Genomic DNA, 18,547 nt, shown 5'->3' on the forward strand with positions numbered 1-18,547 from the left:
TTTGTCCCCTGTCTCCTTAGATGACAGTTTCTTTCTTTGCCTACCAAACACTGGCATTCCTCAGAGTTCCCATAAATAGTCCTCACTAGATTCTCCAGCAGTTCCGTCACAAGAAAGAGGGAAGAAGTAGTTACAGGCTCAGGACTCTTATATTTGTATCAGCCCAGAGTTCACTCCTGAGTTTCGGATCTCCTCTTGCTTCTGGAAGTGTCACTGGTGTGTCAAACTAGAAATATCCCAAACTGGGCTTATTATCCTCTCACCCCAAAGACTTTCCTTCTCCTGTTGTTCATCTCTGGTGATGGGGATGATGGTAGCACCGGTTGTCTAAACCAGAACCCCAGGAGATGTCCTCTCCTTTTTTTTTTTTTTTCCTTGCCCCCCTTCCCCAAATGAATAAAATCTTGGTAGTTTTATCTTTCATGAAAGGTAACACGTGGATGGGCTGTATTTTGTCTGGATTTGGTTTCAGTTTTTGGCAATGGTTTATCATTTAATCCAACATAAAATTCAGGAGATCCCCCCCCCAATTTAAGATGAGCTGTTTAACCAGACATGGGTAATAATATTAAAGCTTTCCCTCCTAGACACCATGCCACAGGAAGAGTGACCTCTTGCTCTGTTTTCACCATGGAGGACTCAGGAAAGACTTTCGGCTCTGAGGAGGAAGAAGCTAACTACTGGAAAGATCTGGCTATGACCTACAAGCAGAGGTCAGTCTCCCGAAGTCCACCCTGCTTTTTCTTCCCATGGCGGCCACCATTTCTTTGGGGGCCTCTTAGGTGACAAGCACTACGAAGGACTTGACACACATTCTGTCCATTAAATCTCAAAACTGCCTCATGAGGAAACCGTTATTACCCCGTTTAAAAATGAGGAACTGAGCCTCTGGGAGGGCAAGTAACTGGCCCACCGAGGTCACACCAGCTGGTAAGCAGCTGGGGGAGAGTGTGAGTGCCAAAGCCTCTGGTCCTAAGCACACTGCTGTGCTCCATCCCATTCTGTTTTCTGGCAGGGTCTTATCAGTTCCAGATGCGTTATCTGGTCAGTCCCCGTGCCTGACAGTATGGGTTGTTGCAGATTTTAAATGTGAAACCAGCGATTCAGTGCCCATAACTGGGAGTAGTATGTGTGTGTGTTCAGCATTGTTTCTTTTTATTTCTCAAGGACTCTAATACTCTCCATGTGGAGGTCTTATTCCAGTCCCTCTAATTTCCTTACTCTTAATTTGACTTAAAGATAGCTCAGGTTTAGTATTTAAAAAAAAAAAAGTTGCCTGACTTGTAAGGGTTGAGGAGCTGGAGTTGGGTGTCTGGGGTTGGCCAGGGGCACATTATAGTGATGCAATAAGCAAACATTCATATTAGGTCCAGTTCCTGCTCACAAGTCAATCCACGGAGGGTATGCAATCCCGATATATTTACTCCACGTTGAGTTCACAAACAAAATATGTTGAATGAATGAGCGGAGAGTGAATTGGTAAAGAAATGGCTTCGGAGTCAGGCAGACCTAGGTGCAGGTCCGAGCTCTGCTTCTGACTCACGAGACCTCGAGACACGTCACATCTTCTCTCAGCCTTACCTGTAAAATGAGGGTAAGGCCAGTTTCTGCCTCGAAAGGTGGTTGAAACACAAGCTAATCTATGCATCGCACTGAACAGCACGGGTAGGTGCTCAGTAAATGATTGCCAGTGCGTCTGGGACCTCTGTAGGGCAGAGAATACGCAAGAGGAGCTCCGAGAATTCCAGGAGGGAAGCCGTGAATACGAAGCTGAATTGGAGACACAGCTGCAACAGATCGAAACCAGGAACAGGGACCTCCTGTCGGAAAATAACCGCCTTCGCATGGAGCTGGAAACCATCAAGGTGAGAGGACATAGACAGCAGGTCCAGACAGGCTTCCGGCGTGGCGTGTGTGCCTGGGAAAGCGAGTCGGGCCGTGCAAGGGGCCCCCGGGCAGCCCTGGGCACACTCCCCGCCCCCTCCAGGACTGCTGGGTGGAAATGCTGGTGGAAATCTTTTTTTCCCCCATTGGGAGGAGCTCTGTGAGAAGCGAGTCACACCTGTGTCCCCACAGTCATTCTTGGCTGTCTACCACATCCCCACCAGGCATGTGAAAGGTAGACATTTTTGGAGTATGGGGTGTCCCTGGGTTTGCTGATCGTTAGATTATACACAGTCCAGGGTTATGCTGCCCAGTGTGGGAACCCCCAGCCACTTAGGGCAACTGACAGTTAAGTTCATTAAAATAAATAAAAATGTAATTAATTCATCGGGGCGCCTGGGTGGCTCAGTCGGTTAAGTGTCTGCCTTTGGCTCAGGTCATAATGCCAGGGTCCTGGGATCGAGTCCCACATCAGGCTCCTGGCTCCACAGGGAGCCTGCTTTTCCCTCTCCCACTGCTGCTCCCCCTGCTTATGCTCTCTCTGTCCCAAATAAATAAATAAAAAAAAATTTTTTTTAATGTAGTTCCTCACTTCTGCTAGCTACATTTCCACTGTTCAACAGCCCTACGTTTCTGTTGAGTATCATTATTGGACAGAGAGGTGGAAAATACTTCCCTCGTTACAGAAAGTTCTGGACAGTGCCAGTCTAGAGCAGGTTCCTCAACCTCGACACTGTGGACCTTTGAGGTTCGGTAGCTTTTCTGCAGTGGGAGCTGAGGTTTTCATGGTAGGATGTTGAACCGCATTGCTGGTCTCCACCCACTGCCAGGGGCTACCCTCTCCCCCCAGATTTTTGAGAACCCAAAATACTTGCCAACATTGCCAAGTGTCAGGAGCACCACTGGTCCAAAGGGTAAAGACTGCCTTTTAGACATTCTGTAGGGCTTAGCAGATAAACAGTCACACCGTGCCCTGCAGACCGCGGCTGTCAGCCCTCACGGCCAGGCAGGATCACCCGGCTAGCTTCCTGACCCTCGGGCCTGAACCCACCCTGGCCCTGAGATTCCTTATCTGAGTAAGCATGAGGGGGGGGGGGAAGCCCAGGCATGTCTGCATGTTTTTTCTTTCTTTTTTTAAAGATTTACTCCTTTATTAGGGGGAGAGAGAGAGCAGCAGGGGGAGGGGCAGAGAGAGAGAATCCTGAATCAGACTCTGCTGAGCACGGAGCCCAAGATCATGACCTGAACCGAAATCAAGAGTCGGCTGCTTAATTGACTGATCTACCCAGGTGCCCCTTCGTTTTCTAAAAATAAAGCTCCCCGTGTAAATTTTGATGAGCTGCTGGGGGGGGGGGGGGATGAACCAAGGGCCAGGTGTGGTGGATACTAGAAGATGTGTTCCTAGCGTTCTGGAAGTTTCGTGAGGAAGACAAACCTAACCCCAAAAACACTTAAGGAAAAGCTGCTCCGGTACATGGTACTGGTCGAGAGATCCTTCTGAGAGAAGGGTCTGCATGAGCTAGAGATAGCTTCACGGGCGAGCTGGGCGGGATTGGAGCTGGTGTTTGAAGGTGAGAGGAGTGTGTGTGCTTATGCACGTGTTGCTAGCAGGTTGGGGCGTAGGGGTTAGTGCAGAGTTAATTTGGGATAGACATAGACAACAATAGATGTCAAGCAGACCTGAGAATCCTGGCTTTAGTAGTGCATGGGAAAAAGTGGGACCCACAAATGGATTGGGGATTGAGGGATGGGGAGGGGCAGAGGAAAATCCCGAAGACCTCAGAAGCTGAGCAGTGGAGTGTAAGCTTTTCGTGTCGTAGACCACAGAACCCACACTGGCCATCTAGAGATCAGTCTGGCCCACTGATGTTTTTTGCTTAGCCTTCCGTGGTTTGGTTTTTTTTTTTAAAGATTTTATTTATTTATTTGACAGAGATAGGGACAGCCAGCGAGAGAGGGAACATAAGCAGGGGGAGTGGGAGAGGAAGAAGCAGGCTCCCAGCGGAGGAGCCTGACGTGGGGCTCGATCCCAGGACTCCGGGATCACACCCTGAGCTGAAGGCAGACGCTTAACGACTGAGCCACCCAGGCGCCCCAGCCTTCCGTGGTTTTTATGCAACTTTTTATCATGACGGTTTTCAAGCACACAGCAAGGTTGAATTTTCCGATGACCACCTGTATATCCATCACCTAGGCTCTACCAATAACATTTGCCACACTGGATTTTTATTACCTATCTAATCTATCCATCTATCAGTCTAGTTTTCTGATGCATTTCAAAGTAACTTGCAGACATCTATACGCTTCCTTGTAAATACTTCAGCATGCTCTTATTAACTAGAGCTGAGGATTTGTTTACAGTTCATCCTTTTGATAGTAAAATAGATATCTTTAGTGTTTTAAGATTTTATTTGTTTAGATAGAGTTCACGTGTGGGCAGGGGGAGGGGCAGAGGGAGAGGGAGAGAGCATCTCAAGTGAACTCCATCCCACCACAGAACCCTGAGATCATGACCTGAGCCAAAATCAAGAGTTGGATGCTTAGGCAGCCGAGCCACCCAGGCACCCCCAGTGTTTAAGTATTTAATATCAATATTCAGAGTTATTAGGCTTCATATAAAAATCTGGATTCCTGACTTCCTTTGAGAATCAGCATGCCAGGCCTGCTGCATTCTTCCACACCAGCGAAAAGCCAGGTAGCGGTTGCCAAGACCAAGCAAGCATTCACTAGCCCGTCCTGATCCCCACTGCTGTCCCCCACCTCCATCCCTGACACTGAGGGATAAGTGTCCTTTGCTTTATCCCTACACCTGGCCCACGCCACTCATTTTGTGGACAGCCCGACCCCTGCCACAGGCACTGAGGAGTCCTGGTGCTAACTTGGAGGGGACTCAGGGACAGGAAGCTGTGTGGAAGGAGGAGCGGCTGTATGAACCGTAGTTGGGGGAGGGACCGGGCCCTCCACGGAGGCAGACTCCTAGTGAACAATTATGAAGTAATTAACTTTTTCAAGACTGAGCCCTTGAACCTGCAAAAGACCTTTTCATGACAAACACCTGACAGATGCCTGAGGTACAGAGCTTAGAGCGGGAGAAGAAATAGAAATGCCAGGGGAAACAGAACTGCCACCGGGGCGCCTGGCTGGCTCTGTTGTTGGAGCGTGCAGCTCAGGGTCTCGGGGTCGTGAGTTCGAGCCCCACATTGGGGTACAGGTTACTTTAAAAATAAGTAAATAAACTGCCACCGGCAAGTTATCTGTCAGTCACCTCGGAGACATGTATTCAACTGAGTCAGACTTCTTGACAACTGGCTTATTCATCGCAAGCTGAATAAAAAGGCCTGTAAGGGATCAAACAGAGCGGCTGTTGATGCCTCCATCAGCTGACAGCTTATTCTAATTAGCCTCAAATGAAAGCACGACCTTTAGCAACGGCTTTTCATGTCCACAAGTTCAAAGGACAGCATTTGAATCTTTATGCTGGTGGGGAAGCCCGCTAACTGCATCATCTTGGAACCTGCATTTCAATTGAGGTTAATGACGTAGGACCCTCCGCACTCCTGTTTCGTTTGGAGATGCATGCAGATAAAGGGTGTGAGGCCGGCAGAGCCAGCCCTGGGAATCTGCCCATGCGTGGTCGGCCCCTCCTTGCATGAGGGGAGTCGCTTCCTCTGCTCATGGCCAGGAAACAGTATCAGAGGGGACAGAGCATCGTGAGGATGCGGAATGTCCTCCCCGTCCCCACCCTGTAAATGATCAGCTTGTTCTGTGGGAGTTCTTCTCACGGTGCCCTCACCACGCCTCTCTGGCCCAGGCACCATTATGATATCATTCTCCCCGTGCATCCCGACTGTTTTCTAGCAACGCCTTTGTTTACTCAGTTGAGGAAAGAAGAAGAGTGTGTCTGTTTTTCAAGCTTCTTTTTTCTTTTTTTTTTTTATAAGATTTTATTTATTTATTTGACAGATGGTGCAAGTAGGCAGAGCGGCAGGGAGAGGGAGGCGTAGGCTCTCCGCTGAACAGGGAGCCCAATGCGAGACTTGATCCCAGGATCCTGGGATCATGACCTGAGCTGAAGGCAGACGCTTAACCCATGGAGCCACCCAGGCGCCCTGTTTCGTTTTGTATTTTTAAAGATTTTATTTTATTTTTTTTTTATTTTATTTTTTTTTCTTTTACCTCTTAGCCATCAATTTATTTTTATTTATTTATTTATTTTTTAATGAGTTTTTATTATATTATGTTAGTCACCATACAGTACATCCCCGGTTTCCGATGTAAGGCTCGATGATTCATTAGTTGTGTATAACACCCAGTGCACCATGCAATACGTGCCCTCCTTACTACCCCTCACCGGTCTATCCCATTCCCCCACCCCCCTCCCCTCTGAAGTCCTCAGTTTGTTTCTCATAGTCCATAGTCTCTCATGTTTCATTCCCCCTTCTGATTACCCCCCCTTTCTTTATCCCTTTCTTCCCCTACCGATCATCCTAGTTCTTATGTTCCATAGATGAGAGAAATCATATGATAGTTGTCTTTCTCTGCTTGACTTATTTCACTTAGCATTATCTCCTCCAGTGCTGTCCATGTTGTAGCAAATGTTGAGAACTCGTTCTTTCTGATAGCTGAGTAATATTCCATCGTATATATGGACCACAACTTCTTAATCCAGTCATTTGTTGAAGGGCATCTCGGCTCCTTCCACAATTTAGCTATTGTGGACATTGCTGCTATGAACATTGGGGTGCATATGGCCCTTCTCTTCACTACGTAAAGATTTTATTTTTTAAGTAATCTCCACACCCAGTGTGGGGCTTGAACTCCCAACCCTGAGATAAAGAGTCGCATGTTCTACCAACAGAGCCAGGCGCCCCTCAAACTCTCTAATTAGATTTTGGGCTTTCCTGTGGGACGTGTTTTGTGTGTAGACGAAGGGAAAGCAGTAGGGGTGTTTGGTGAAGGAAGGTGATTTGAAAGAGTAGCCAGAGCAGAACGTATGTGTGTGTGTGTCTGTGCGTGCATGTGTGTGTGAGCACATGTGTGTGCACGTGCAGTCAATACCTATGTGGCCTGGAAGGAAGTGTTTGAGGGCAGTTTAGCATAGTTGTTTAATGAGCACAAGCCCCAGGGGCCCAGATTGGATCTTGGCTCAGTCATTTGCTACCAGTTGGCTTCGGACTAATGAAGTAGCCTCAGTTCCCATCTCTGACGTAGCATTAAATGAGCCAGCGTAAGTACTGTCCTGAGCCCAGAAGCCGGCCCAGGGTAAGCATGCGGTGACTGTTAGCTGCTGCGATTGGGCAGCGACAGATCGTGAAGTCATTTGACTGTTCCTTGCTTGGAAAGCACTAGTCGGATCACGCTAAGCTCTCTTGATAACTAGTAACAGGTTGTGTTTTGTTGGTTTGTTTCCTTCCTTCCCTCCTTCCCCCAAAGGTCCAAAAGCCCCTTCTAGCTCCCCCACGCTGCAGGGGGCATGTCGTGGATCACAAAGGTAGGACAGCTGTCAGACTAAGTCCATGGTCTCCTGCTCTTACGGTGAGGCACAAGCAACCAGAGTTACTGTGATTCCTGATAGGCAATCCAGGGATGTCACGGGAAGTGGATTTGTATTGCCCTTGTGGATGAGGCTTGGAGAGGTTTCTGTGGCTTTCATGGCTGTGGACACCTTGAGCAAAATAATGGCTTTGAAGATTGTTGGGAGCTTCTTGACTCCCAGAGGCGGCAGGGACTAAGTTCGGAGGGGGCGGGCTGCAAGGTGCTCGTGGGCCAGGAAGTGGGAAGCAGTTAGAACATCTTTGTATGGTGGCCCCCCATTCTCACCATCTGCCCTCACTTGCTTCAACATGTCTGTGGAGAAAAGGTTCTCCTGGCTGAGGTTAGGCTTGTGGCCTGGCTGCGGTGGGAGGCTGCGAGAAGGTCTGGAGCCTCCTTAGTGAGTGTGATGTGAAGACCGGTCCCATAAAGATCCTACGATAAGGGAGAGCTAAATCCCCTAAAGAAATCAGGGTGCTGCCGAGGCGTGCACACAAGGAGAATCGGACGCTCACGAGCTGAAAACAACAGTGTCCACTCCAGCACGAGAGCGTATGTTCCAGGATTAATCCCTCGGTGTTTTGAGATGACAGGAAAGGGAGATAAACACAGCTTATCAGAAGCCTTCAATTGTGCACTCAGTGTTGATTTTGTCCTCCAGGAGAAGTTTGAAACGCAGCACTCGGAAGGCTACCGGCAGATCTCGGCCTTGGAGGATGACCTCGCCCAGACCAAAGCAATTAAGGATCAACTGCAGAAATACATCCGAGAGCTGGAGCAAGCAAACGATGACTTGGAAAGAGCAAAACGGTACGTTGGGAAGGAGAGAACAGGTTTCGGAACGCATTCGTTTGGCCATTGGCAGGCAAATGTCAGGCAGGACTTCGCAGTGGAAGCGGCATTTGGGCTAAGACCAGGGGATGCCCGGGTGTCATGCAGGGGAGGGGTGTGCGGTGAGGACCTCGCAGGCAGAAGGACGAGCACGTGCTAAATACCCCCCTAAGGTGAGCATGTGCAGAGAACGGGGTTTCTTAAACTGACGTTCTGTTGTTTAGCAGAATGCTAACAGTCGTGACTCACGTTTATTGAGTAACTACTTGGTGCCAGGCCCCCTGTTTTCTTTAATGAAAACACTTTAAAAATTAGCTATAAATCGCATATAGTGGCATGCACAGGTTTGAACATACAGTTCCATCAGTTTGGGCAAATTGCGTATATGTTCACAGGACCCATGCTCTTGTTAAGATATGGAACCTTCCTGTTGACCTCCTCGTCCCCTGCATTGTTGTTGTTGTTGTTTATTATTATTTTATTATTATTATTAGTTTACTTAGGCTCCACACCCAGTGTGGAGCCCAGTGCGGGGCTTGAACTCACAACCCTGAGACCCAGACCTGAGCTGGGATCAAGAGTCAGACGCTCAACTGACTGAGCCACCCAGGTGCCCCATCCGCTCGTTATTTGTTAGTGGTTGCTTTAGGGTCACAACATACACTTCGTTGTACCCCTTCATTTAAAGCGCAGCAACCTTGCAATCTCGCAGTTTCATTTTTATCCTCGAACTTCATGCTAGATTCGTAATACTGTTATGTCTACAAATGCTGTGGATTCCACGATACGTTGCTATAATTTTTGCTTTGAAGTATATTTTAAAGAAATTAAGAGAGTAAAGAGATAGGCTTTTATATTCACCCACGTATGTACCATTTCTGGTTCATGCCTTCCCGAGGACCTGGTTTTCCCTCTGTACCATCTCCCTTCAGCTTGAAGAACTTCCCGTAGGGTTTCTCGTAGCACAGGTCTGTTCACAGTGAAGTCTCCTTGTTCTAATTTATTTAAAAGTGTCTTTCGTTTGTTTGCCTTCATGCTTGAAAGATAGGTCCACTGGAGGTAGGATTCTGGGTTGACAGTGGTTGTTTTTTGTTTTCGTTTTTGTTTTCAGTGGTTTGTTCCACTGTCTTCTGGTTTCCTTGGTTCAGGTGAGAAGTTAATGGTCATTTGAATGGTTACAGCCCAGTATGTAATGCGGTTTTTTTCTGGCTGCTCTCAGATTTTTCTCTTAATATTTTGTTGGCAACCGTCTATGATGTGCCTAGATTTTATATATACTTAACTTAAAAAAAAATTGTTGGATTTAACCAGAATTGATTTTTAAATTTCCTTAAGTAATCTCCACACCCAGCGTGGGGCTCGAACTCACGATTCTGAGATCGAGAGTCAGCTGCTCCACTGCCTGACCCAGCCAGGCGCCCCTATATGTGTTTATCTTGATAGGGTTTTGCTGGGCTTCTTTAATCTGTAAATTTCTCATTTTGCCAAATTTAACTTCGGTCATTATTTCTCAAAGATTTATGCTGTGCCGTTTTCTCTCTCCTGTCCTTCTGAGACACCAACTGCACACACATAAGTTGTTTTGATCTTGTCACACAGGCTCTATTCCTTTTTTTTTTTTTTTCTCCTCATCTTTTTTTCTTTTGGTTCTTCAAATTGGATAATTTCTGTTGATCTGGTCTCAAGTTCACTGATTTCTCTCCAGTCTGCTGATAAGCCAATTCCAATAGTGTCTTTAGAGATCGTATTTTCAGTCCTAGAATTTCCTTTTTTTTTTTTTTTTTTTTTTTAAGATTTTATTTATTTGTTTGACACAGGGGGAGAGAGCACAGGCAGGGGAAAGCAGCAGGCAGAGGGAGAGGGAGAAGCAGACTCCCCGCTGAGCAGAGAGCCCAATGTGGGGTCCAATCCCAGGACCCTGAGACCATGACCTGGGGCGAAAGCAGACGCTTAACCGACACCCAGGTGCCCCCCTCTCCTTTTTCTAAATTTCCTTTTTTAAAAAAAAAATTGATTTATCTGACAGAGAGAGAGACAGAGACAGAGACAGAGACAGAACACATGAGCAGAGGGAGAGAGAGAATTCCGAGCAGACTCTCTGCTGAGTGTGGAGCCCGACATGGGGCTTGATCTCACAACCTGAACCAAGATCAAGAATTAGGCGCTTAGCAGACTGAGCCACCCAGGCGCCCCTCTCTTTGTATCCTTGAACATAGCCACAGTAGCTATTTTCTTTTTTTTTTTTTTTTTAAAGATTTTATTTATTTATTCGACAGAGATAGAGACAGCCAGCGAGAGAGGGAACACAAGCAGGGGGAGTGGGAGAGGAAGAAGCAGGCTCATAGTGGAAGAGCCTGATGTGGGGCTCGATCCCAGAACGCCGGGATCACGCCCTGAGCCAAAGGCAGACGCTTAACCGCTGTGCCACCCAGGCGCCCCGGCAGTAGCTATTTTCAAGTCCTTTTCTGCTAATTCTAACACCTACGTTATCTTAGGGCTATTTCCAGCGATGGCCTTTTCTCCTGAGTTTGAGTCATATTTTTTGTGCTCTTCATGTGTCCTGTTGAGTAATCTTGAGTTCTGGACGTTATGAATGATGTGTTGCAGAAACTATGGATTATGTTTTTTATTTTTTGGGGGGCGGGGGGGGTCTGTTAACCAGGCCGAACTAACACACCAGACTGTTCCCGCGTAACGGGCAGTAGCTGAAATCTGTTTGATTCTTCGAGCCTTAACCAGGCTGCTCCAAGTCTGCTGAGCGTGCACACGGTCCAGAGGTTAGCCAGAGATGTGGGAGGAGTTTCCATGAGAATTTGGCGCTCCCCTGTAGCCGTGGAGTTCTGTCACTGGAGCTGTAGGCAAAACACTAACAGAGACGCAACATTCACCCCCTGCTGTTTCTTTCTTCCAAGTGTTGGCTCCCGTTCTTGCCCGTGTCTTCCGACCGTGGCTGTTGGACCCAGAGTTTATAGTTGTCGTGTATGGGAGCTTGGGTCTGATACAAGCCCCCTTCTCCTGATCAGAACTGGGATCTCTTTTCTCATCAGTTTGTCAGAACTCTTTGTATATTTTTGCCGTTAATCTTTTGTCCTGCGTGGAACATACTTTTCATAGAATAATCCAGTCTTTTGCCTTTGTCTTTGGTATCATTTTCCATACAAATAATTTTCATCTTTAGGTCATCCAATTTATGTCTCCTTTTTTAGTTTCTAGGTTTCCAGACTGCTCTAGAGAAATCTCCTTGATCCTTTGTGCATGTCTTCTATTAATTTTATTTGTAAGACTTATTTGTTTTATACTTATAATCTGCCTGGAATTTTTTTATCTAGTACAAGACACAGGCCCAATTTTCTTTCTTCCGTTCTTCCTTTTTTAATTTCAAAAATTTTTTTTATTTTTTTCCCAATTTTATTTTCAGTATGTAAATAGCCATTTGTACCAGTACTATTTATTAAGTACTCATTTTTTGCACTGAATATAACCCATCTCTGTCATATATTAATCTCTGACATATCCTGGGATCTCATTCTGGATTCTCTGTTTTGGTCCAGTGTACAATTTGTGAATTGCTATACCAATACGATAATGACTCGATTACCATGACTTCGCAGTATGCCCGCAAGCCCCTGGCATGCCATTGTTTTCACCCATATTTCATTGATCAAAGCAAGTCCCGTGGTCCAGGTCAAGAGGTGGGACAGTACATTCCACCCGCAATGAGGCCATGGCAAGGATGCGGACGTAGGGAGGGTGAAGAATTAGGACCAATAATGCAGTCTATGGTGAAGACACGGTACATTCACTGGTTCCCAAATAATATACAAAGAGTAGAGTTTTTTAATGCAAATTCAAGCCAATAAAAATGGAAATTCAGCTTATCCCCCCCCCCCCAAAGAGCGTTCTATACCCACTGTTGTACATCTTCTCTCACATAACAGTAGGTCTTGGAGACCTTTCAGGACACAGAGCGTTCTTTGTTCCTTTTTCCCCCAAGTGCATAATATTCTATTGTGTGGCTGGTGTTGTACAGTACATAATAATTTATTTGTCCGGTCCCCTGTGGGTGGCTATCTGCTACGTTTGCATTCTGGTGCAGTGATAGGCGTTGCTGTAATGAATCATAAACACTGCTTGCACGGGTGTTTATCTGTAGGATAAATTCCCACAAGTGCGATTGCTGGGTCGTGTATCAAGGGATACATGCGTATGTGGTTTTGATAGTTACTGCCCATTCGTTCCCTGTATGGTTGCATCACCTTATTACATTCCCAGCACCCGTGCACGTAAATCCCTCTTTTCCAGATAGCTTCACTAACAGTGGTTTTCAAACCTCGATTTCTGTCAGTCTAGTAAGTGACCGATGGGTACGTTTCTCGGTTATGAGTGACGTTGATCCCTTTTCCTAATTTAAGAACAGTTTTATTGCTTTTTCTGTGAACTGTGTTAGCTTTGCCTTTTTTCAAATTGGTGGTTGTTTTCATTTCTAGGAGATTGTTATATATCTGTGCTATGGATTGAAAATATTTGGAGTTTAGATTTGTCTTCCCGCTTTGTCGTAAACGTTACTGTCAAACGTTACTTGATTTCTCTGTAGTCGGACGTATCAGTCACAGTCGGAAGGTCATTCTGCAGTCCAAGGTTTATAAAGCGTTAGTCTGCGCTTTCTTTTTCTTCTCTTTCTTACATTTTTTATATTTTTTAGGATTAAAGGCACATTGGATTCACATTTTGGCCAAATGCTGAATTGTTTGATGTTAAAATTAGATGAGGTAGAGGCGAGGCCCCAATCATCATTAGAGAATGCATAAAGTTCTGGCATACTGAAGTTTTATGTTTTAAAAAAATTAAAAACAAAATTTTATTGTAAAATTTTAATAGTTATATTTGTAAAATTTGACCGTCTACTTCAAGAACAGTAATTTCTCAGCCCTACCAGCTATTTGCTTTTTATAAAATTTTTTTTAAAAGATTTTATTTATTTATTCGACAGAGATAGAGACAGCCAGCGAGAGAGGGAACACAAGCAGGGGGAGTGGGAGAGGAAGAAGCAGGCTCATAGCAGAGGAGCCTGATGTGGGGCTCGATCCCAGAACGCTGGGATCACGCCCTGAGCCGAAGGCAGACGCTTAACCGCTGTGCCACCCAGGCGCCCCAGCTATTTGCTTTTTAAAGTCCTTCTGTTGTACATCTGTAAAACGAAATGGCTTACTTTTAGGAAGGGGGTAACCCTGAAAGACTCAGGGCCTAATTGGAAGTAACTAAGAATTAAATACATTCCTTAAAGATTATTATTATTATTATTATTTTTTATTAACACATGAATGCTAAGGTATGGAAAAGTTGTACAAAGATTAAAAATGATTTAATCTAATGTTACTCTTCTATGTGGTACTGTTACATAGACATTAAAAAAAAACCCTCCTGGGGCACCCGGCTGGCTCAGTCGGTTAAGCGTCTGCCTTCAGCTCACATCATGATCCCAGGGTCCTAGGATTGAGCCCTGCATCGGGCTCCCTGCTCAGCTGGAAGCCTGCTTCTCCCTCTCCCTCTGCCTCTCCCTCTGCATGTGCACTCTCTCTCTCTCTCACATCAAATAAATAAAATCTTTAAATAAAAAAATTTCTTGTGATAAAAACACATCAAATACCGTCTTAACCATTTTTTTAAAGATTTTATTTATTTGTCAGAGAGGGAGAGGGGAGCACAAGCAGGGGGAGCAGCAGAGGAGAAGCAGGCTCTCCTCTGCTTGAATTAAAACTTGCACCCAATAAACACTTTTTGCTTTCTCTGATTTTCACTACTTTGCATCCTCTGTTGGAATGGAATCATCCACTATTTGTCCTCTTGTGACTGGCTTATTTTCTTAGCATAGTGTCCTTAAGATTCATCCATGCTGTAGCATGCGACAGGATTTTTTTTTTTTTAGGCTGCATAATATTCCAGTGTATGTACAGTTGACTCAACACAGGTTTGAACTGCACGGCACCACTCAGGGAATTTTTTTTTTTTCAATAAATGCAGTGTAGTACTATAAATGTATTTTCTCTTACAATGTTTTTTTTTTTAAGATTTTATTTATTTATTTGGCAGAGAGAGAGTGCAAGTAGGCAGAGCAGGGAGAGGGAGAAACAGGCGCTCTGCTGAGCAGGGAGCCCAATGCGGGGCTTGATCCCAGGACCCCGGGATCATGGCCTGAGCTGAAGGCAGATGCTTAATGACTGAGCCACCCAGGCGCCCCTTAAAATTTCCTTAATAGCATTTTCTTTCCTTTCTTTTTTTAAAAGATTTTATTTATTTATATGACAGAGAGAGAGACAGCCAGTGAGAGAGGGAACACAAGCAGGGGGAGTGGGAGAGGAAGAAGCAGGCTCCCAGCGGAGCAGGGAGCCTGATGTGGGGCTTGATCCCAGGACCCTGGGATCACGCCCTGAGCTGAAGGATGACGCTTAACAACTGAGCCACCCAGGCGCCCCGTAATAGCATTTTCTTTAGCTTACTTCATCGTATAGTGTGTAATACGTAGCATGCAAAATACGTGTTAATAGACTGTTCATGTTGTTGATAAGGCTTTTGGTCAATAGTAGGCTATTAGTAATTTAGGGGAGTCAAAAGTTCTACGCAGGTTTTTGACTACATGAGGGGTCGGCAGCCGTAGCCCCCGCATTGCTCAAGGGTCAGCTGTATGTACCACATTCTCTTTATCCATTTATGTGTCCGTGGACATTGGGCTTGCTTCTGCCTCTTGACTGTCGTGAATGATGCTGCTGTGAACACAGGTGTACAAATACCTCTTTGAGATCCTGCTTTCACTTTAAAATATATGCCCAGCAGTGTGATCGCTGGATCATATGGTAATTCCATGGGTTTTTTTGTTTCTTTGTTTGTTTTTAAGATTGATTTATTTATTTGCAAGAGAGAGCGGGCATGAGGGGCAGAGGGAGACGGAGAGAGAGTCCTGAGCAGATTCCACTCTAAGCACAGAGCCCGACACGGGGCTCCGTCTCATGACCCTGAGATCATGACATGAGCCAAAACCAAGAGTCAGTCACCCAGCTGAGTGAGCCACCCAGGCGCCCCTCCGTGTTTAATTTTTTCAGGTGCCTCCATACTGTTTTTCGTAATGACCCACCATTTTATATTCTCCCAGGCAGTGAACAGAGGCTCCAGCATTTCCACATCCCCACTGACACTTGTTTCCTGTTGTTTCGGCAGTGGCCATTCTGATGCGTTTGAGGGGATACGTAGATTTTTAAAGCATTTATTGACTCAAAAAGAATGTTTTTAGGAGCGCCTGGGTGGCTCAGTCATTAGGCGTCTGTCTTCGGCTCAGGTCATGATCCCAGAGTCCTGGGATCGAGCCCTGCATCGGGCTCCCTGCTCAGTGGGAAGCCTGCTTCTTCCTCTCCCACTCCCCCTGCTTGTGTTCCCTCTCACACTCTGTCTCTCTGTCAATAAATAAAATCTTTAAAAAAAAGAAAAAAGTGTTCTTAGTTATCTACCGAATGTATTTCTTAATATGTATCTTGACTGAAAATCTATTTTCCTACTTAGCTCTTTTTCAGTTCTTAGTAACGTTACGGGAGATCAGATTGCACATTGTGTATTGCGTACACAGCATTTTACTCTTACGTGATAGATATGTTTTTAATACATCCGTTGACAGAATTTTAACTTATGGAGCACAGGAAGCCATTTTCACTACGGTCACGGCCACAGGATGCTTGCCTGTTTCTGGAAGCAGGTATTCACACAGTGACAATACCTCCAAGCACCAAGCTCTGCTGGTGTTACCAGTGCTGATTATATATAGCCGTGTCCTCATCGAGCCACACGGGTTCAGAAATGCTGCTCAAGGGGCGCGTGGGTGGCGCAGTCGTTAAGCGTCTGCCTTCGGCTCAGGGCATGATCCTGGTGTTCTAGGATCAAGCCCCACATCAGGCTCCTCCGCTGGGAGCCTGCTTCTTCCTCTCCCACTCCGCCTGCTTGTGTTCCCTCTCTTGCTGGCTGTCTCTCTCTGTCCGAAAAAATAAAAATAAAATCTTAAAAAAAAAAAAAATGCTTCTCAAGTTGCTGTATTTCTCTGGCATTCCAGAAGCCAGTAATAGATTTTAGCCAAATACTGAGTTGTTGAAACTTTTGATTCAGTTGATCTTGGGGGGTGTAGTGTGAGGTATGGAGCCGACATTAATTTTTTGTGGGGGCTACTTAGTAGACTCCAAACCCAGAATTGAAGCAACTGTCTTGTCTTGTCTTGTCTTTTCTTTTCTTTTCTTTTCTCTTTTCTTTTCTTTCTTTTCTTTCCTTCCTTCCTTTTTTCTCTTTCTTTCCTTTCTTCTTTCTTTCTTTCTTTCTCTCTTTCTTTCTTTCTTTCTCTCTTTCTTTCTTTCTTTCTTTCTTTCTTTCTTTCTTTCTTTCTTTCTTTCTGATTTTATTTATTTGAGAGAGAGAAAGCATGAGTAGAGGGGAGGGGTAGAGGGAGAAGACTCCCCGCTGAGCAGGGAGCCTGATGCGGGACTCCATCCCAGGACCCTGGGACCATGACCTGAGCGAAAGGCAGATGCTTAACCGACTGAGCCACCCAGGCCCGCTGAATCAGCCATGTTTTCATCAATGATTTGCAATGTCACTTTTATCATAGATTAAGTTCTTCTGTGTATTTGGATCTGTTTCTGGATCTCTGGGTCTCCCTGGTCTGTCCTTATAACTGTTTAACGCCGTCCCACACAGTGGTTCACCGTTGAGGCTTTGTAATAGTGCGTTCTTTATACCTGGGAGAGCTCCTTCTCTCTCTTTCAGGGTTCTTTCGGCCATTCTTATTTTATTATCACGTGCTCTTTTAAATCAGACCCCCGTGCCACTGTCCCCAACAAGAACCTATTAATGTTTTTACTAGGACGTTGTTAAACTATCAGGTAACTTAGGGGGAATGAATTTCTTTGTGATGTGGAGTCTTCCTCTTCACAGACACCATATGTCTGCATTTCAACAACCCTTCCGTGCCCTGCGGTAAAATCCTACATGTTTGTTGTTACATGAATTCCTACGCATTTTCTTTATTTGTTGTTTGACATGTCAAGCCTTTAGGGTGATGGTACTCCTAAATGTTATTCTTTTGTTGTTTTTATTTAAGCACTTTTGGTAACTTTATTTTTCTCTGAAGACCATTTGAGGGAGGGTGCGAATATAATTCAGAATGAATTGATCCTCACTTTGCAATTGGAGGACCAGCGCCCCGAGAGGTTAAGCTGCCCAAGAACGCTTAGCTAGTCTTATGTCGAAGAGCCAGGTGGTAGCTCCTGGGTTCTACTCCAAACATACACTTCTAACTACCATGAGATAATGATTAGCAGAATGTTAAAGGTCTTCCAAAGACAAACACGGGGTTAGTAATGAAAATTGCTGGAATTTCTGAGTACTCGTGTGCAAAACATCTGTTGGAGGCTTCGTGTATGACTGTACTTGCCCCTCGACACCCCCTCTATGTGGAGGTGCTGTTACTACCCCTGCTTTGCATGTGAGGAAACTGGCCAAGCTACCTGCTCCATGCCTCAGAGTTACACACATTTCTTTGTTACAGCCCTTCTCAGTGCCTTTAATGGTGTTCCAGTGAAATGTCTACACTGGTCACAAGAAGTGGTTTTTAGGAGGGCAGCTGAGCATTTTGAATTGTTTAAGGGAACTGAAAGATCTGTGAAAGTCTATTAAATAGAAAGACCTATTAAAGACGGTCTCTTCTCCCTGTTTAAATGTACATTAAGTTGTATATGGATTTTAGTAAGGTATTCTGAATACCGATTTGCATTGTGGGTCTCCAAAAGAAGATTTGCTGCTTTGGGCATTAGCTGGGCCCTCTGTGTCATCCTAATAAGGCGCAGGCTCATTGCTTAGTGTTACAGGAACATCTCTCATTTAATGCCCAGGATAGCTTTGTGTACCTCAAGTGGTAAGACGATTTCCATTCTGCAGGCGAAGAGCCTGGGTCCCAGAAGGTTAAGACACTTGTTCAGGTCTGTGGTGTCTCGGAAGTGCCCATACTGGGACTCACGCCCCGCCCCCCCCCCGCCCCGGTCTGGCCTTTCTTGTCTCCCAGGTTCGTAGGCACCAAACGGACGCTGCCGTTGGCTCTCTTGGACAGCTTCGTTTTTCTCTTACCAGGGCCACAATTATGTCTCTGGAAGATTTTGAGCAGCGGTTGAATCAAGCTATTGAAAGAAATGCCTTCCTGGAGAGCGAACTGGATGAGAAGGAGAATCTCCTAGAATCTGTTCAGCGGCTGAAGGATGAAGCCAGAGGTCAGGAG

At 45.6% G+C, this 18,547-nt stretch overlaps 1 protein-coding gene across 2 annotated transcripts in view; it reads left to right on the plus strand.

Annotated features, from left to right (window-relative positions):
* NDE1 (nudE neurodevelopment protein 1) overlaps positions 1-18,547 on the plus strand; it is a 31,985-nt gene that overhangs the window by 6,913 nt on the left and 6,525 nt on the right. For both annotated transcript variants that reach the window (XM_026520266.4, XM_057315450.1), the window contains exons 2-5: positions 588-713; positions 1,712-1,865; positions 8,078-8,226; positions 18,403-18,539. In XM_026520266.4, coding sequence (XP_026376051.2) covers positions 631-713; positions 1,712-1,865; positions 8,078-8,226; positions 18,403-18,539 — 523 coding nt within the window. In that variant the 5' untranslated portion in view covers positions 588-630. The remainder of the gene's footprint in view (positions 1-587; positions 714-1,711; positions 1,866-8,077; positions 8,227-18,402; positions 18,540-18,547) is intronic.

Source organism: Ursus arctos, unplaced genomic scaffold (genome assembly GCF_023065955.2).
Source record: "Ursus arctos isolate Adak ecotype North America unplaced genomic scaffold, UrsArc2.0 scaffold_2, whole genome shotgun sequence".
NCBI lineage: Eukaryota > Metazoa > Chordata > Mammalia > Carnivora > Ursidae > Ursus > Ursus arctos.